General features: G+C 49.4%; 2 protein-coding genes across 10 annotated transcripts in view; one reads left to right on the top strand and one right to left on the bottom strand.

The window, feature by feature from the left end:
* STX6 (syntaxin 6) overlaps positions 1 to 3,650 on the top strand; it is a 31,725-nt gene extending 28,075 nt beyond the window's left edge. The window contains exon 8 of the mRNA XM_090047859.1: positions 2,557 to 3,650. Within this exon, the coding sequence (XP_089903985.1) occupies positions 2,557 to 2,885 (329 nt within the window). The 3' untranslated portion in view covers positions 2,886 to 3,650. The remainder of the gene's footprint in view (positions 1 to 2,556) is intronic.
* Positions 3,651 to 5,227: 1,577 nt separating this feature from the next.
* KIAA1614 (KIAA1614 ortholog) overlaps positions 5,228 to 20,303 on the bottom strand; it is a 65,591-nt gene continuing 50,515 nt past the window's right edge. For 5 of the 9 annotated variants that reach the window (XM_090047850.1, XM_090047848.1, XM_090047851.1 and 2 more), the window contains 5 exons: positions 19,684 to 19,861; positions 14,861 to 15,128; positions 13,585 to 13,709; positions 12,826 to 13,010; positions 5,228 to 6,481 (listed from right to left, as the gene is read on the bottom strand). In XM_090047850.1, the coding sequence (XP_089903976.1) occupies positions 6,288 to 6,481; positions 12,826 to 13,010; positions 13,585 to 13,709; positions 14,861 to 15,128; positions 19,684 to 19,861 (950 nt within the window). In that variant the 3' untranslated portion in view covers positions 5,228 to 6,287. Of the gene's footprint in view, positions 6,482 to 12,825; positions 13,011 to 13,584; positions 13,749 to 14,860; positions 15,129 to 19,683; positions 19,862 to 20,303 lie in introns of those variants that run through there. The other 4 variants (XM_090047846.1, XR_016442394.1, XR_016442395.1 and 1 more) reach the window with 4 other exon arrangements.

The raw sequence follows: 20,303 nt of genomic DNA, 5'->3' as shown, positions 1-20,303 counted from the left end.
CAGACACCCTGGGATCATTAGCATTGGAATATAAACTCTCTGGAGAATGGAGAATAAAGCCAAATTACTCATCCAGGGAGCGGGGGTGGGGCTGAGGGAAACCAAAGGCGGCTGGAAGACCTAACAAAGAGCTGGAGCTGGGCAGGTGTCTTCACGTCTTGGCTGCCATCCCAGAGCCGTTCGGAGCCTGCAAAGCATGTGAGCGTGGCATCAAGGCTGGCTACCCTGCTACAGCATCCTGCTGCTGCTGTAGGCTGTGCTTCCAGTGGAACACAGATGACCTTTCCAGGGGTGGGAGAGGAAGGTGGGGGGAGGTTTGAACTGAACCAGTCACCTCCACCTGCTGCAGGGGAAGGGGAGATGCCAAGCATTGGAGTCGCTCTATGCCCAGGCTCCTAGCATCTATGTGGGGGCTGGCACGTAGCTAAGGTTATCAGTGTTATGGAGCAGTTAGTGCCAGCTGAAAGGAGGTTGGCAGAAAGGAGGCCCTATTCAGAGAGCCAGGGACTCCTCTGCTGCTGGGGCAGACAGTAGCTTCTGGCCAGACACTGCCTCCAAGCCTGTGCATCTGCCTGGCTGTATGGCACTCATTTCCATGATACCCAGCATCACAAGCCCAGCCCAACCATTTGGCCCAGACTGCCAGCCAGAAAATCTAGGACAGTCTGACCAGCCAAGCCAACAGGCCCTCTGCCTCACTTTTCTAAGCTCTGCTCTCAGAAGAACCTACTCCTTTCAGTGGGATCAGCTGCTGTGGCCAGCAAGGAGCCTCCTTACTTCCCACTTCAGGCCCCCTTGTGCCCCAGGCGCTAAGCAGGACTTCGCATGCAGCCCCATGTCACTAGGTCCAACGGTGAAATCCCCTGCTGGGGTCCCAGCTCTTTGGCTAAAGCATTCAACCACTAACCAAGTGCACTGGAGGGACCACATGGCCCTGTGCCCTGAGCACAGGTCTGGGGACCAAGAACAGCTGAGTGTTAATCTTCATTCTGCCATGATTCTGGGAATTTACTTAACTCGTATCCCACATTAGTCACTCACTAGTTAGAAGTGATCCCCCTCAGCAGAACGGACCCTAGTGGGGTGCGGGGCCCAGAGTAGATCAGCCTGTACTGGGCCCCCTTAACACTGCTTGGGGCTGTGGTACTGGGTCTCTGTGCTTCTTTCGTGGTGCAGGGCTTAGCCACCAACTCCAGGTGGGCCCTGTGGGAGCGGCCACTCCACCCTGCCCAGCTCTGCGGGGCCCCCTCAAAGCATAGGGCCTGGGGCAGTTACCCTGATTCTCCATACCCTAGGGATAGCTCTGCCCCTCAGCTTCCTTCCTGGAAGGTCGTGAGAATTAACTAGCTTTGAGAGTAGCAGGGACCAACTAAGTGCTAGGTAACACCAGGAAACAAGTGCTAGGTAACACATTGGTGCTGGATGCACTTGCCCTTCTACCCCTTGGGACTAAAAGTGCCCCCGTTTTGGGCATAAGCGACAGACCATGGTAGCTGCTGCTGCTTCTCTTCACTGTAAAGGAAAATACTACTATTCCTATACCTCCCATGTTCTCTTCCCACAGGGGATGCCTATAGGCTAGAAAGAATACCAAGCTGCATCACTGACAGGGCTAAAGCAGCCCCTGCTGACTTTGCCTTCTCACCTCTTGGGAGTGTGAAAGCACTCAAAAGGGCTTATTTCCATAATTTGGAAGGGCTCATTCTGTTTTAACATGGTGGTGATCAGTTCGTGCCAATATAAGCACACCCACTATTAAGCAATGTTAAATAACCATCACCATATCTAATTAGGGCTCTTTGTGGTATCCTCCTTTCAGCAGCCTGGGTTAGAGGCACTGGAGGCAGGCTGCACCTCCTGCCTTAAGTGAAAGTGCCTCCTGACAGGCCAGCTGAGCATTTAGCCCCTGGTGTGTAGAAGCACAGCCTCCCACTTGTGGCTCAGCACCTCTAGCAAACAGACCATTAATAAATAATTAGGAGCTTTCCTACCATTTCAGAGTGCCTCTGCACCTGTGCTTTCAGGGGTTGATTATCCTCCTGCTGTGAGGAGTTATGACAGTCCCTTGAAAACTGACCTGCAATGGGAAATGAAATGGGCTTGTGCCCTCATTTGCTAGGGGTCAAGAAAGTCTGAGTCTTTCCTTCTCCCTAAAAGAGGGTGCTTTTTGAATCAGAAAGTCAGGGTCTTTAATCCTGGAACTCTACAAACAGCTGAGGAATCAGCTGGATTTAGGGTATTGCAAAAAACCAGACCTGAGCGGTTGAGAGGATGAGGCATTTTTGGTTTGGTGTTTTCAAGCTTGTTTGTCGACTTGTTTGTTAGCATGTCGACTGCCTAGAGCTCCTGCTAGAGATTTCACCCCACTGTCATCAGCAAAGGGTAAGAGAGTCTCCCCCCTGACTCCCACCACAGGCCTTCTGGGAAAGAAATAAAAAATAACCACAGGAGACACTGCCTGCCTTCCTACTGTTTCAGAAGGAAAAGAAATTGAGCAGCAATGAAAGAGGCACAGCCTCTCCCCCACCTCATCTTCTTTTTAAATTCCCTTTGCAGGTCACCTCACACCAACCATTCAAACTGAGAAAGCGGAGCAAGAAGACCACAGTCCTGGCCAAGCAGCAATTACAGCACACATGGGCCACAACGGCTGCTCAGGACAGCCTGCCACTGGAGGAGGGTGTGTTAGGGTTAAATCAGGCTGCACCCTCACTACAAACAGCCACACAAAGTTTCCTTTCAAGAGGCAGCACCTGGAGCCCAGGGCTATCCATCTGCCACCAACATCCTCTGGCTCTGACCGCTGGGGCCCTACTGTTCACTTCATTGTGCTAATAATATTTTCAGGGAAAAAGATTAATGTCTCTTATTACAACAAACTGTGATGCCAACCAGAGTGGTAAAGGCTATTTTCCCATAGGTCTCATTATAGATATTTAAAAATATACATTGTGAAAGTGCAAGATCATCCCTTCACTCCTCTACAAAATAGTGCATGCTTCCCATGTTCATGGGCTTCATCAACCCTGACCCACTGGGCAATGCTTAGGGCTAAGAGAGGAGTGTGGGACCCCAGCAACGAGAGCATCCTCCGCGCCTGCCGCTACGTCAAGCTGATGCGCTGCCTCATGGTGTCCGACACCATCCGCTGGTCCTGCGACATCTACGTGGAGCACATCACGGGCCACCGCCAGTACATCAACCCCTCCAGACCAGCCGCCGCCGGACCGGACCCAGAGGACACCGCCGTCTGAACCGCCCCCCCCACCGCTTTGCTTCACGTCGAGAGGACTTCGCCGCCACGGACGACCCCGCCCCACCCGAAGAGGACCCCCGCGATCGGACTCTATGGACTGAGACGCTCACTCGGAGCCACTTCCTTCAACATCACGGACCACTGTAACGGGTACGTGTGTATCTATCTCCTTTCCCTCTCAGCGTCGTGACCCCCCCTCCCCCTTCCACATCCCCCCACCCCCGGGCTTACTTGGCTAACATTGTATGGTATGTAACCTAGTCGCGTTCCCCTCCTCTCCCCCATCCCTCGATTGTTAGTCCCTCGCTCGGGCGCTTTGTATTTCCATCTCAACTTTGTCATCTTTTTCCTGGATTCCCCATCCAAAACATCTACTAATAAAAGTCAATCTGTTCATGGCCCATCCTACTTTTGGCCTCCGACCCTGGGGCAAGTTGTGGTGATGGATGTGTGATGCAGAATTGGCTAAGCCCACAAACTAGCTATCCAATGATAACAAATTCAGTCATTATCATCTGGTGTGGTTGATGCTTTTAACTCAGGTTCCCAGTTCACATCTCTCACCCTGCTCCAGACAGTCCCTTCTTCTCTGCCATAGTTTTCTGCAGCAAAAAGTATTACCTTGTAACTGTGCAATGAAGCATGCTCCGTGGCAGCCTTCCTTGCTCCCCTGTGGAGAATAGAGCAGGATAAAGTCATCAAGTCTGCAGCATTACCTGCACAGTGCTTCTCAATAAGAAGGTTAGCATTCAAAATAATAGTAACTCAGAGACAGAAAGCAAACTCCCAGGCAAGCAGTGTTTCAAGCTGTTCTCAGGAAAGCAAAGTCTCAAGTCAATGCAGAACAAAGGGCATGCACGTCAGTCGGAGCTGTGCTAAGTGGGAATGTGCAGTGTGCCTGGAATTTCCCATCCTTTCAGGCACAGGTTTTAGCTCTGCTCTAATCTCTTCTGATACCTTAATGAGAAAAAACTTTAGTCACTTCCTCTTCTTTCTACATCCCTTTGCCTTACTCTGTCCCTATGAACCAAAGACCCATTGCTTCATACAGGCCTTTGTTCCCCTTGTTTCCAAAACCAGCTCTCCCCCTCCTGGACTCTCCCTCCCGTAGGCTGTGCTTTTAAATGGTATCTTACTGGACCAGCTCAGAACACAGCACAGTCCATTAACTTCTGCATCTCACCTGCCCTTAAATCTGACATAGCCAACAGGGCCCAGGTCTTTTCTGATTCTAGCATCCTAGGTCCCACCATCATGTCCATGCACAAGCATTCAGTGGCAGTGGTAAGGTTCTGGCACAAATGGTCTCCCTCCTTCAAACTTCACCTCCTCTTTGCTCTTGACTGCTGACAGGTCTTCAAGCCCCAAAAGCAAACTCCCTCATCATTGCGGTGTGCCTGTCAGCCCAACCACCACAACACTGCTCTTCACAGGGACTTGCATCACCATGGCCACTGTCTGGTTAGGATAATGGTTTCTACATTTTAACAGTGCTCAGTTGCTAGATGCTCTCTGAGGTTAACGAGTAGCCCTGAGTCACTACTGACACAGACCCCTACACACCATCACCTCCCATCACCCCGAGTGGCTCTTAACCTGCCTGTGCCTTCAGCCCTCCAACTGGTCTGTAGCCCTCCCAACCTGGACCCAATTGTCTTGCCTTCCATCTTCTAGATCTACCTATCCCAGCCACCAGCCACTCACAAACACTGGCCAGGAGGTCCTTCCCAGCTGTGGAAGGTCTTTCTTTGAAAGATACCAGTACCAGTTGTCCCTGTCCATAACCTCCTGATCGGGGACTGTTGACCTCCACAACACAGTCCTGACCACATTGCACATAGGGTATATCAATTCTTCATCCCAAGGCTAACAGGCCAGCCCCCCCACCCCTACTGTTCCCATTCCCACCCATCCCCCTGCCACATACACACTGCTTCAATAATGCAGAGTAAAGGACACAGGGAGTTTTCATCAGAAAGTTTTAATAATTTAAATGAAACCCATCGATCAAGTATAGAGGTCTCCAACACTGTTTAAACAGTAATTTGCCACTTAGCTAAGCTGGGCTGGGCTAGAAAGGTACCATGCCATGCCATTTATTTCTCCAGTGTGAGTTAGCCCAGGAATAAAATGGGCCTTCATCTCAACTTAAGCTGGTCCACAAGAAAGATTTGGGGCTCTTTAATAGGAGGTTCCATGATGGAGTAACTGCAACCTGACCACAAACACAAATGTGATGAGAGGTATGGCAGCTCTCACTGCACAGCTGATGGCCTAGCTCTTCCTGGCTGTAAACACCAGCAGCAGGTGCTACCCAGTGGCCAGCAAAGTGGGGTCTGAAAAATAAACTGGTCAAGCAGCACCCCCTGCTGGCTAGCCACTGGAAACCACAGGCATTGAGACACTGGGTCTCAATCCTTCCCCCAAATGTGTCCATTGTTGTGTGGACAGAGGGAAGAAATCAAACCTACCAGCTCCCCAGTGCTGGGGAGCAAAATATTGCACAGAAACAGCTCAGTTGCTGACTGCTGCCCAGCAGTCTGGGGTACAGCACCCCTGCTGTTAATACTCTGCAAAGATAAGTCAGGTGCATTCACACAGCCTGCAGGGCACTTCTCATATTTCCTAGGAGCTAGAGATAGCTTTAGGCTGCACCATGCACCAGCTGCTCCACAGAGATATGGAACAAGTAGTCCTCAGTCTCTTGGCCATGGATAGGGATCCACGTTGTCTGTGACACTTCATATAAGTTAAATATTTAGAACAGAAAGTTATAACACATGCAGACGGAGCATAGCTCAGGAGGTAAGGCTGAACACCAGCCACATCTTTCAAGTCGCAAAGGCATCTCCTAGTAGTGGGAGTTGGGTCCCATGGCAAGGACTGGGCATCTACAAGCATTGCATGGCACCAATAAGCAGCAGGGACATCATCCATATGCAGATTCCTCCTTGTTCAGTGAAGACACCAAAATGTCAAGGAGCACTGTGCTTCCTGAGAGCTGATCAACAGGACTCTTGAGTCTTCCACACTACCGCCTGATGGGTCTGTGCTTCAGCACTCTGAGGGTCAGGGTGTTGGCCTGCAATAACAGTTTGTTGATGTGGGCCAAACCAAGCCCAGTGACTGTGGCACCATTCACCTCTAGGATCTCATCCCCTATGCCAAGGAGTCCTGCATACAGCTTTGCTGTGCTGGCATCTGTCATCTCCTGGACGTAGATGCCTAAAAAGCAAACAGAGAGCATGCTCAAGGGACCAGAACTAAGCAGAAAGCATCCCTGCTCCAACTCCCACCCTTCTTGCAGCTCCTTTTGTTGCTAACAATGCACAAATGCTTTCCGTTGCCAGCAGGCCATTGTCTAATCTCTTCAGTCCAACTGTTCTTCTCTCATGGTACCCCCTGCCAGTCTGCACTAGAAGCAACTTGATGTTGCAAGGCCAGTTCCTCAGAGAACAAGGATGCCATGCTGTAAAGCGATGGCAAAAATTCTGTGTTTAGATGAGTTAGGTAACAGGGAACTCCCACTGCTGATCTTTCATGGCATTGGAAAGCTACAGTACTGTATACAGAAATACTCTGAAATGCATGTCATTCAGAGCAAGGACTGGCACTTCTTGGGTTTGAAGAGTACATAGCAGAATGGGCCTCAGCTAGAACCTTTGGACTCTGCTCAGTAGGGGTGTGCGAAGCAGACCCTATTCGATTAGGATTCAGCTGGAATTGGGGACAGTGATTCGATTTGTTGATTTGGATCACTGAATTGATTCAGTCGAATCCAAATCTGAAGAGTCGATGCTGATTTGGAGAATCAGCGATTCAGACATAACCACAATTTAAATGTTTTTCTACGTACCTCGAGGTACCAGTGTGGCTTGTAAATGCTGCAATGCTGGGGCAGATGGAGCTCGGCAGCAAACCTGGCAGTGGACCAGAAGTACTTTCAGTCCACTTCTGGATCTGCTGGAGGGTGCACAGGGGGGGCCCCCCTGCATCTGTCTGGCTCAGCAATCAGCCGCAGTGGGATCTCCGGGTGCCCCCCAAGACCCAGGAGGCACCAGTCACTGAGCCAAGGAGTACAGGGGGGCCCCCTGCACGCTCCCCAGCAGACCCAGAAGTGGACCAAAAGCATTTCTGGTCCACTTCCGGGTCTGCTGCCAAGCACGCTGGGGAGCCCCCTGCACTCGTGTGGGATGCTCTATGCACCCCAGCATCACAACATTCACAAGCCAACTGCTACCAAGAAGTATATAGAAAAAAACATTTAAAGCCGCGTCTATGTCCGAATCGCTGAATCTTTCCAAATGTCTCCAAATAGATTCAGAGTGTTCCGATTTGATTCGGAGAGATTAAAGGGTCCTTTGATTTGATTTGGATTGAGAGATTTGGCCACTGAATCAGGATGAATCTCTGCTGAACTGAATCAGGGACCAAAGCTTCGCACAGCCCTACTGCTCAGAACATACACAAGCATCCATGCAATGCACACCCATTCACTCTGAGTTTCTGAGCATGCCATATTCTGCAAGATCAGGATGTGGAACTACCCAAGATCATACTGTTCACTAGGCCACAACAGGACCCCAACATCTGGGCCCTAACTGAAAACTCCTGGTCTCAAAACTGAACTGAATAGGGCTGTTATCTGATCAGTGGTGAGCTTTGTAATCACTGGGGGCTCAGTTTCCATGTACTTAACTGATGGCTTTGGAAAGTGACACTGGCATTAAGGCTATGGTTGGTGGGATCCTAAGAGCCCATTATATTAGTAATTGGAATGAAGCAAGCACTCTTGCACAGAGCACCAAGCCACCTTGTCTTTGCAACTTGGGCTGGATTTTGAAGTAGCAGAGGTTTAAACTATGGTTGGGTATTTGACCGGTCAAATAAAGTTTGGTCAATTGACCAGTCAATTATCAGTCAAAAATTGTAAAAAGTTGCCAATAGGTCCAAATAATACATACAGAAAACAATTTTCCATTAAGAAATGTATCAACAAACAATAAAAATCGTATTTTGTCAAAAGAATTACCAAAAAAAGTTGTAATTTCTTTTGGTAAAATTCCTATAATCATAGATTTCATAGACATTAGGGCTGGAAGGGACCTCAGAAAATCAGAGTACAGCCCCCCGCCCAAAGGGCAGAAAGTCAGCTGGGGTCATAGGATCCCAGCAAGGTAAGCATCCAATTTGCTCTTGAAGGTGTTCAATGTAGCTGCTTGAACCACCTCCGATGGCAGGCTGTTCCAGACCTTGGGGGCTTGGACAGTAAAGAAATTCTTCCTTATGTCCAGCCTGAAACGGTCTCACAGTAGTTTATAACTGTTCGACCTCATCATCCCTTGGGGCACTCTGGTGAACAAACGTTCCCCCAGGTACTGGTGGTCACCCCTGATAAACTTATAGGTGGCCACCAGATCACCCCGAGCCTGCGCTTTTCCAGGCTAAAGAGCCCCATGGCTCTCAGCCTGTCATTGTAAGGTCTGTTTTCCTGACTTCTGATCGTGCATGTGGCTCTTCTCATGACTCTCTCAAGCTTCTCCACATCCTTTTTGAATTGTGGAGCCCAAAACTGGACATAGTACTCCAGCTACAGCCTCACCAAGGCAGAGTACAAGGGGAGAACGACGTCCCAGGATTTGCTTGAGAAGCATCTATGGATGCAAGCCAGTGTTTTGGTCGCTTTACTAGCTGCAGCATCGCATTGCAGGCTCATGTTCATCTTGTGGTCAATGATGACCCCCAAGTCTCTTTCTTCCATAGTGCTAGCCACCATAGCGCTGCTGAGCCTATAAGGATGCTGCAGGTTTTTCCTCCCAAGGTGGAGAACCTTGCATTTTTTGGAGTACCCTGGGGTGTATGTTGTCAGGGCTGGCTTACTTGAAGGTATCCAGCCTCTCAAGGTGTTCCTTGAGCATTAATGGAGGGCAGGGGATCTCTGTCACCCAGACCTCCCTGTCCCGTGGTGGGCATGGGCATCCCATGGGACTGATGAAAGACCAATGCAAAGTACCCATTTAATAGGTTGGCTTTTTCCTGGGTGTCAGTTGTCAGCTGTCCCATCTGGTTCAGCAGGGGTCCAATGTTGCCTTTGCTTTTCCTCTGGCTCCCGACATACCTGAAAAAGGACTTTTTATTGTCCTTGATGCTCAAAGCTAGCTGGAGTTCAGTTGCAGCCTTGGCTTTCCTGGTTTGCTCCCTGCAGGACTGGACCAGTGCAGAATATTCCTCCTTGGAGGTGAATCCCATCCTCCATTCTTTGTAGGCCTTTCTTTTTAGCCTCAGGAGGTCTGCTAGATCCCTGGAGAGCCAGGGGGGCTGCTGTGCCCTCTTGCTGCCTTTCATCCAAGATAGAATAGAATTAGCTTGTGAACTGAGGATCGCTCCCTTGAGGAGCAACCAACCCCTGGGGTCATGGTCCCTTAGGGCCTCACTGACAAGCTTCCTGGGCTTGTCAAAGTCGGCTTTCCTGAAGTTCCATGTTGCTGACTGACTTGCCAGCTTTACGGTGGGTGGTGAAGGTGATCAGCTCGTGGTCGCTGTCACCCAGCTTCCCATCGATCACTAGGTCACTGATTAGGTCATCCCCAGTAGCCAGTACCAGGTTGAGTTGCGCTTTACCTCTCATTGGCCCATAGACTTCTTGAGTCAGGTAGAGGTCATACACACATGATACGAAGCTTTGCGACCACTCGGATTTTGCTGAGTGATCCTCCCACAAGATGTCATGGGTGACTTCAATTACCTGAACAACTGTGGTCCTGAAGCATGCAGCCTCAGCCAGTTCCTGGTCAAGCTCTTGACTTTGGGTGGGAGGTCAGTACTAGATTCCCACCATTGTGTCCCCTGTGCCATGTTCCCCACAGATTTTAACCCAGAGGGTTTCCAGTCATCCACCTGGTTGCCAACATCATCTTGCAGGGACGCGTAGCTTTCCTTAACATAGAGAGCTAGACCCCTACCCCTTTTATCTACTCCATCCCTCCTGTACAAGGTCTATAGCCATTTATACCCATGGTGCAGTCATGGGCAGAGTCCCACCAGGTCTCCATTATCCCTTTGATGTTGTAATTATTTGCGTTAAGCAGGAGGACGATTTCCTCCTGCTTATTCCCCAAGCTCCTGGCATTTGTGTACAGGCAGGCAAGTGTCCCCTTGGGGGCTCTTGCCTTGCCCACAGATTGTACCAGGGCTGGGGCAGGGGCAGGTTCCCTTAAGTGCCTTAGCCTGCTGGCTTTGCAAAGGTTGCTCAGTGGGCCAGCAGTGGCAGTAGTCCCCCCGTCCTCCAGTGGGCTTAGTTTAAAGTCCGGTGGAGCAGGTACCCAGTCTGGCTAAGAAGAGCCTCCTTCCCAGTGGAAATAGGTGGAGACCATCTCTTCTCAGCAGCTCGCTGCCTCTCTCGCCAAAGAGCGGGCTGTGATCATGGAAGCCAAAGCCTTCCTGATGACACCAGCGCCGCAATCTTTGGTTAACTACCTAGATCCTCCTCTCTCTCCTCCCTCCAATCTTTGACCAGTCAAAAAATATGCAGTCAGTTGACAATATTTGACCAGTCAGTTGACTGGCAGGTCAACCCTAGTTTAAACCTCTGCATGTCATGACCAGTCCCCTGTGGCTTCCAAGCTCAAGTACATGTCTTAAGGTTGGCAGAGGGGAATGCAGAACTTGCTTTAAATTACAGATGGTAGAACCACAGCCTTCCAGTCATGCTTGCCTGCTGGTCACCTTCTGACTTTGCCTATTCAATGACACACAGGACCAAAGACTTAGATGGGAGGCAAATATATGTGGAGGATGAGGAACCTCCCCCACAGTGAATACATGTTAAAAATGTGCAACAGGATGGTGGGAAGCAAGAAGAAAAACACACACAAAACAACAGATGGGAAAAGAAAAACATTAAAACATCATTGCCACACCATGGAGCCTGCCAAGAGCTGCACAGCTTTAACCCACAGCATCCACATGACTCCAACCTGGTGCCAGGCTCACAGGAGCTTGATCAGGAATTTTCACCCTCTGGAACACAGCCAACTTTCAGAGGGGTGGGACACCAGGTCCCCATATGGTAAAGGATTAGAACATGGGGCTATTCAAAGAGTTCCTCAGCTGCACTGGTAAAACCATCCCTTGCTTGCTTTGCCTACAGTGGCCCCCTTGTTGTAAGTCTTAACTAAGAGACTCAAGGCTGAATAAACTGTAAAAAATGATCTGCTCCTGGGATGGCTGAGTTTGAGGCATGCTAGCATGATAATTTGTCACCCTGTGGTAGGAATTTGGTCTGGAAGGCTGCTGGCCTTGACACCTCCATGGCAATAAATTCTAAAAATAAAAAATCCCTCAAGAAGAACATACAATGTCCAGAGTCAAGGATTTTAAAATAAAAACGCAACCTTCTGGGAATCTGCACATCTGAAGCTGGAATAGCTATGCAGCTCTTAGTTATGGACACTGAAGCATTTCCAGGAAACAGGCTAGAAAAGGTCCTGGAATATTTGGTTTAATCAGGCCCTGAATCTTACCCAGTCAAGGTGGTTTATTCTAGCTCAGTGGTCTCAACCTTTATAAACTCAAGTCACTCCTTGTTAGAGGTAAGGCACCCCTCAGAAAACGCCAGCTCTTAGCTTTCACTTGTTTCTTGACTCCATAAAAATAATAGTGCAATTTTTCTTTTGGAGATGACTCAGAAAGCCCACAGCAGATCAGAAAGTTTTTAGCATGATGGATTCCTCTTTGAAATCACTAGGTTTATCCTGTGCAGTGCCATAGCAAGTGAGGGGGAAGGGGAGTGAACAGGGCAATGGCCCCAGGCACTGAAGCAAAGGGGCACCAATAGGTGCAGTTCAGCCAGGACGGGGCACAGGATGAAGCTGCAAGTGGTTTGTTTGGAGAGGCACAGGAATGGGGGGGAAAAGTGGTTTCTACCACTGCATGCACTCTTGGGCAAGCATGGGAAGGGCATATGCCCCTTGGATCTGTGCACAGGGCAAGGACAGGCTGCTGCTGTGGTTTTGCCTTGGGTGCCCAACTTCCTTGCCATGGCACTCATCCTGTGAATCTTATGTAGGTGTTTCTACATATAACAGTACTGATATTATGCAGCACCCCACACCACCCATAAAAAGATCGCATGGTACACAGCTCTATATCAAATGGGAGAAAGATTTATTTCTGGACTTGAAGAGGCATCACAGAAAGATGCATCTCAAGGCTAGTAGAGGCTTCCAGACCCTAGCTGGTTCCAGAGTGCTGGCTCTGTTCCCATCTCAGCCATGTAACGTCCATGTAGACACAGAAGACAGTAACTTGTGTGCAAGGCTAACACAAAAGCTCAGGCTCCCTTCTATCTCTACAGCAGGAGTAAATGAACACAGTTTCCAGAGCTGTGTCCCTGTGTAACACCAGCAAGGGACCTACACAAAAGGGAGACACACAACCACATATCAACCAAACAGATGAGTTATAAATGGGCACGGAAAAGAGTAATTTTTATGGTCCCAAGAAGCTGTCACAAACCCTAAGCAAGCTACCTGGTGATGTTTTAACACCCTATGAGACACAGCAGGTACCTGTGTCAGGACGGCCATTCCCAGAGGAGACACGGAACCCAAAGGTGCCACCTGGGGGGCGCTGTAGCTCCAGTTGATTAGTTCCATCCGGGAAGACTTCTACAACTCGACCAACAGTTCGTACCAAGTCAGGGGTGCCAATGTCCTCCACACTGAGAGAACGCCGGGGCAGAATGCCCACTTTCCTGGGGGAGAGAGGAATGAGCCGAAGTGAAACCTAGTGCTATGTTGAGCAAAGCAGGGCATGCCTTGGAGGCAGTGGGGCATAACATATCAGCTACATGAGAATAAAGGACTGTAGCTCAGTACTTCAGAAACATTCCTCCCCTCAGGCCTATGGGTTCAAAAGCATCTTGTTCTCAAAAAGAAGCCCAAGACAAGTACTTGAATTGTAACCGCTTAATAGGGACTTCTCTTTCCTCTCTCTTCTCATGTTTAAAGATGTAGGAGACCCTGGTTTAAACAAGGGGCATTCAGAGATTCCAGGAAGTCAGAGACAGAGGAGACCTGTAGTGTCAGACCTTCAGTCTATCCCTTCAGGGTTCAGGCAGACTAGTCTATGTTCTCTCAGGGTTATTCTCCAGAGCTTTGTTGATTCCAGTGTCAAACAACTACAGCAATGAGGCTCCCATCATATTTCTATGGCACCCTGCTCCACAAGTGAGTCTCACATTTGGAAACCCTTTCTTGATATTCAACCCAGAGTTTTCTTTTCTGGATATGCATCAACTGAGAATGTCCCAACCTCCCTATTCCTACCTATCAGTTGTTTTGTCTTCCTCCGGCTCCACCACCAAATAAGCATTGGACCGGTCTGTCTTACCCAAGAAAGAATGGAGATTCTGCACGGATGAGGCTTTTCTTGGTTGGCTGAAGGGTGGCATCTAGTGAGAAAACACAGGTACTGAAAGTCAGAACAAGTTCTGAAAAAGAGCAGAAGAGGTTTTTAACCAAACAGGAAACACATGGGAAGTGTTAAAACAACAGCATTTAAACCCCCATACTCTTCTGCTCCCACTTTAAAAAAAAAGAAAAACTCAGAGGGAGGAAAACACAAAAGTCCCTGTTTCTTCCCTCTCCCCAGTATCAGTAGCTTCCAGGAAGACTAAACACTGGGCTGTCTTGCTTTGGGGATGACAAGTGAACACAGATAAATAGTATTTGAAGGCTGCTTACACACACCTTCTAGTAAGTCAGTTCTGAGACTTCTCACTTCTAACAGCAACCTAAGAACTCTTGTTTTCCCAAGATCCTAAGGCTGAAAGTCCTGGGAAACCATGCCCTACTCTAAAGTTCCTGGGGCTCCCATTTTTCACAGCCCCCAGAGGAAGAAGCACTTTGGGAAGTTACATTACATGAAAGGGTTTTTATTTTCAGATCAGTCTCTTACCTCTATACAAATAAAAGACTATAAGAAGATTAAGCGATAAATCACTCAATTGGCCACCCTGCTTCAGTGGCCTCCTGTGCTGGTATGTTGGAATCTGAAAAGGCCCACTCAGCTAGGCATGACTGTTCAAATCACCCAACTCTTCCATTCCTCTCTGCTTTTTTGTGCTCTACAGACACAGTGCTGGCTCAGCTGAATATACTATTTGATTTACTACGGGTCACTCTGCAGTTTGTGAATGCAGGAGTGATGCAGAGGGGCAGAAACAGCAAGCCACAAACATACAGAAGTGAGCTGAAAGAAGCTAGGTGACAGCTTCAACATAAGCTGTCACTTGCATACTCTTTGTGAAAAAGAGCAGAGCAATACAACGGAACACCCATAAATAACTCCTAGCTCTTATTTAATGTTGTTCTGTACCTCAAGTGCTCCCTCACACGGTAGAGTAAGTGTCATTATCACCATTCTAGAGAAAAGCACACTGAGGTGTAATGATCTATTCAAGATCACAAAACTAGGCACAGAACTGGGGAAGAACTGTTCCTTACGCTGTCTTCTCTAATGCTCCATCTAGTTTAAGCCTAGCTCAAACTCCAGCCCCAGTCCCACTGTAAAGGGTCTTTCAGAGTTGCACTTCAGACTCACCAGTCGCAAAGACTGTAGGGAAGGAGATTTCTTCATTTTGGAACACTCAGTGGCATTTGACCTGACTTCTGGAGGTTGAACTGAGCCTGGAGCCTCAGGAGGGAGCTGTTCCATGCTGTAGCACCGGAACCTGCCCAGCTTCTGCTTGGTGTTCTGGCTAAGAACGGAGAAGAACTTTTTCAGCCCTGAGGCAGAAGAGCTGCCCCCTTTCCTGCTTGCTGTGGAGGAAGCTGACTTCTTGGGCTCTGGCTGGGTACCCAGGGGTTTGCTAAAAGACAAAGGTTTTCAGTTTCAATAGAGATGCCACAGACTGAACTCAGAACAAATGCCAGATTAAACCCCAGTAGCAGCATCTGCTGAGAGCTTAGTTTTACTAAGAATGTTGTCATATAAACATTTTGGTAGCACAGCAGAATCCTGAAGCAAAAGCACATGCAGGACTTAAGCCCAATAGGTCTGTCTGGGGGCCTGTGAGAAACAACTAGAAGGTCACAGCCCAGTTCTTAATAAGCAGGTGTTTATGTCCTTGAACCCACCAGATTTAAATGGCATCTACTTAGGCAATCTAAGCAGAGAGCCAGAACTTTTCTCTCCCCTGAAATCCCCAGAAAGACATGGCGGCATGGGGAAAACCTGCATAACCAGCACCCATGTGTTTTGACAATATAGGAGGTCAGACCTCAGGGTGAAAACTTGACACCTTCCATCAACCTTACATTTTCTAAAACAGAAGAGCACTTGTGGATGTTGCAAGTTTTGAGAATTTAAAAAATAAAGAGTAAAAAGGAACAGAACTGGTTCCCCCTTGTGACAGTGAATGGAACTATAAATCCAATGGTGTAGCTTTTGTGCAAAGAACAGATACAACAGCACACAGCCAACTGAGCAATGTCAGCAGTGTTGGCTGGGTGTCCGAAACGGGAGGGGAATTACATGTGACCAAAATTAAAAACAGAGAGATGAAAGGGGAGAAGCTATGAGGAACAAGGTTATTCAGCTGCCTTGAACTTATGGTTTAAGAGTGAAACAGAGCAAAAAATAAAAAAGAAACATCAATGAAAAAAAGAATTGAGATTTTTTTGCCAATGCTTGCTCCATGTGTTAAGCCCTGTACCCTCTCCAGCATCTGTGAACTGAGTTAATTTATAGAGAAATAGCCCTGCAAAGGCCAGAGGTACCTGGGGTAGGAGTCCAGACAGATTCCCATGTCCCAGACATAAACATTACACACACATAAGCTGTTAAGAGAATATACTGTAATTACTGCAAAGCCAAACACTCACAAGCTAGGAAATGCCTGCATTAATACTTCCTATGGAACCTTAACTTGGCTCGTTTAGGCACCTATACACGTGCCCAACGCCAGCTCCAATGCCTGCTAATTAGCGTGCATCAGAGTAGACTTGATTAATCAAGTCTGCTGGAGCATGCTAATTAGTGCACTCCAGCCAGCCTCCACATCTCATGCATCAATATCCCCATGCTTCAACATGGTGGTGGGGGCACTTTAACTAAACCTTGTTTAATGAGCTTTAGTTAAGACACCCCTACCACCGTGTTGAAGCACAGGGATGCTGACACAAGATGCTGCTGGAGCTTTAGTTTGAGTAGGTCTTGGAGCTACTCAGACTAAAGCATCCCCCCCCTCCCCCAAATACCTGCTTCCCCTGCTGAGCATATGTAAAAATGTCCTCTGTGAAGATGGTATATGTGCAGGCTAGTCAGCACAAGGACAGCTCAATGCAGGAGGAATCTTTGGAGCTTTAAGCTGTGAGGCTGTACCAAGTCTCTACTGAGCTTCTAGTCCAGGGGTGGGCAAAATGCGGCCCATGAGGCCATTCTATCTGGCCCGCAGAGCCCCTAAAAATATTTAGAAAATTAAAATGCATCTCTCCTTGGTTCCTGTCAAAGATGACCAGAACCAAGGGCAGTAGGACCCAGGGGAAGCTCTGGAGGGCTTCTTCAACAGCAAGGCCCACCTGGACCTGCCCCCACCTGGGAGCCCCAGCAGGGGCTTCTGGCCTGGGACCCGTGACTGCCCTGCACTGGAACCTCTGGTAGGGCCGGGGGGTGGGGGCTGTCCTGAGCAGGCACAGGCAGCCCCATGCAGGCTGCGAGTGGCTGCAGCGTGGAACACTGGCCACAGGGCAGGGGAGGGGCCACTCCCCTCCCCCACCCTGAGCTCAGCACCAGCTTGTAACCCACCCCCGCTGCCAGCCTGGGCCCTGCGCCGGCTCTGGGCTCACCCGTCAGGGCTGCACACAGCAGCATCAGCTGTGGCCCACCCGCTTGCTGCACTGGGCAGCGTTTGATGCTGCTGCCCAGCGCGTGAGCTCTGGGTGGGCAGCAGCAGCACACACTGCCTGGCATGGCAAGTGTTGGGGGGGGCTGCAACTACTGCCACCGTGCGCAGCCCTGATGGGTGAGCCCAAGCTGGTGCTGAGCGCAGGGGGGGAAAAGCGGCCCCTTCCCTGTGCCCAGCTCCCCGTGTCGCAGCCACTGAGCAGCTGCAACAGGGAGCACAGGCCACAGGGCAGGTGAGGGGCCGCTTTTCCCCACACTCTGCACCAGCTACTTCCCTGCTGGTGAGCAGGGGGTCAGGGCTGCATGCTTCCCCCTGCCTGTACCATGGGTCTGGGGGGGACACTGGGAGTGAGCGGATGCGGGAGCAGGGCCTGCACCCATGTCCCAAGGCCAGCGCCAGCAGGGCCCAGAGCAGGGTGGCAGGGGTACAGGGCCCTGGCTGGCAGGGGCTCTACGGAGCCAGGCCAGCTCTCCCCTTTCCCTTGTCGTGCAGCCCAGCCCAGCCCAGTTCCACAGACCCCTGCCAGCCTCCACCTTGCTCTGGGCTCCACCGGTGCTGGCCTTGGGACATAGGTCCCAAGACTGGGACACTGGTCCCAAGATGGTGGCCAGGGGGCGGAGCACCTGTCAAGGCGCAGAGCTACCCATGGGGCCCTCAACAGCTTGCCACAACTTGGTAAGCAGCCCTCCGCCCATAATTGCCTGCTCCTGTTCTAGTCAAATGTGGGTAGAGTTTCACAGAAGTAGCACAAGGCACACCTGTCATACCAAGTCCAAGCCTCCTGCCAAATGTCAAGTCACAGCTCCAAAGCCCGGGGCGCTGGTGCTTCTCAACAGAATTATTCATTAAACTTGGCAAAACCATGTATTTTTCCCTAGCCTGGTTCTCAGAAACAGCTAAAGCACTTTGGCTGAAAATTTCCAAAAAATTTTCAAGATACCTGCGATGGGAAATTTAAGTCCAAGTGGACACAGTTCGGCAAAGTTATAAGCAACTAAAAACAGGCACAGTACTTAAAATGGGAGGTGTCAGGCAACCATAACAAGCACCTCTGCCAATTCTGCCGATAACAAAACTGCATCTTAGCATTTATTATGGCACCTTTCACCCAGAGATGTCAGCATGCTTTACAAAGGTAGGTTAGAATTAGCCCCCTCTACAGCATTTGTCTCCCTGCTGTGTCACCAGCACCAAGGGTCTCCAATGACATTACTGTGAAAGTGATTTGAATTGCTCATCCCTGTGCGTAGTACACCCACTACATGTTCCTCCTAGCACCTGGCTTTAATGTGCAACCAGCTAAACATTTTGAGGGAGATGATCAGAATATTCACAAGAGCCTGAAGTTTTCCAGTGACAGGCAGGAATGGATGAGGAGTCATACAGCCTCTGTAGTCAACCCCTGAAATGCATTTGCTACAAGGGACCATTCTAATTTGGCTCTAGGTTCCTCTCCCACATAGGGGATGGCTATTCACACAGTAGAAAGATACCATAGACACAGGTAAACCTCCAAGACCTGAATGAGCAGCACCAGTCTTTATTTAAGCTACTGGATAAGTATTTCAAATCAATCTGCAGGGGACAGAGCGTGGAAAAACAAAGCAAAAGAGGACTGAAGCAACCAGGGAGTTCATTTCTTTGACACACGCAAAGAAATAAGTTTATTTACAGAAAATGCAATCCCAGCACAGGGACTGGCACATTAAAGCTCCACTGAACTAAGTGTCATTTGGGCCTAAAAGAGAGAACATGGTTCAGAAACAAATACAATTAACCCCTTCATGCCTCCACTGATGCACTCTTTTTATATTCAGGGGTGCAGACAGGAAGCAGGAAATTAATAGCAGCTAAGAAATGTCCTGAACAATGGCCACAGCAGCATTTTGGGGGCATTGGAATGGGGAAAGGATCATTCCTAGTCAGCTGTGCAACAAGCAGATATGCTATGCAGAGTTGGCAAGAAGGGGGTTATGGAGAAGCAGTAGCAGCAGGGGAAGACTTAATGCTGGTAGGCTGACTCCAGCAAGGTAGCTGCAGTGCCAGCCAGCTGAGGAGTGGCGCTGCACTGCTATCCTAGCTAGCTATGAATGGGGGCATCAAGAACCAGAGAAAAGGAGAGGGGCCTGGGACAAGGGTTGCAGAACCTGCAAACAGCCAGCCCCATGCACTTCTAAGCCAGCCCTCCAGGCTGGAAAGGATTCACTTATACATAGCTCCTCATCCTAGCTGACTAGTGTGCCTTAGTCCTATTGAGATCTCTGTGGCACGAGTGCCCACCAACAGGTTGAGCCAGCCACTGCTAATCTCTCCATTTCATTTACCATCTCATGGCTTTGTAGGACAGATACAACCAAAGGCCATCCCCAGGCCTGCATGGTTGTTACGTGCTTGATCAAACCATATGGTGGCAGAGGAAGGAGACATTCAGCTTATAGAGGCAGGACTTAACCCAGTGACCAGCATCTCCCTCTTCAGCCCCAGCCCAAGATGGTTAACTAACTGTAGAGTTACTCACCATGGTGTTATGCTCCCTTCCACAAGCTGCTTTGCCTTCTGCAACCTGGGCCCTACAGCTTTCTGATCAGGTAACTGAGTGGTGTGGGCACAGTCCAGCTCCTTGGATGCCAGGGAGGTGACGACAGCTGAGCCAATGGTGCTGGGAGCAGCAGAGGGATCAGCCCCTGATGACAAACCTACCATGACAGTGACACAATCAGATGGGTGCCTGCTCACTTTTTTTATAAACTGGCTTGGAAGGAAGGCCAATCTGCCTGTTTGCCGGAATGCAGCCCTCACATAGCTTCACTCAGTTTCCTCTGAGCGTTTTTGATTTTCATTACCTTTTTTAAATCCATGCTGAAATGGAGCTGCTGGAATCTCACCTGATATTTTTTAGGCTTTGAGGACCTGGCCTCTCTCCAGCTACTCAACCCAGAAAGCAATTCTGTTTTGTACTGGGTGGCCCCCATTTCAGCTGGCTGGACTGTAGCTGTTCATTAGATGGCATGCTCTGCATGTGGGACTCAACCACTTACAAGGGCTCTCTGTACCTCTAATGATGGTAACACATCTCTGTTCCTTCACGTTATTTAATATGTATGCTGCACCTCATTGCCACTGCCACAGTCCTGCTGC

The sequence above is a fragment of the Crocodylus siamensis genome, chromosome 5 (genome assembly GCF_052110815.1).
Source record: "Crocodylus siamensis isolate JL-2025a chromosome 5, ASM5211081v1, whole genome shotgun sequence".
Classification (NCBI taxonomy): Eukaryota; Metazoa; Chordata; order Crocodylia; family Crocodylidae; genus Crocodylus; species Crocodylus siamensis.
The sequence above is the reverse complement of the archived record's forward strand: the minus strand, read 5'-3'. Positions and strand labels throughout refer to the sequence as shown.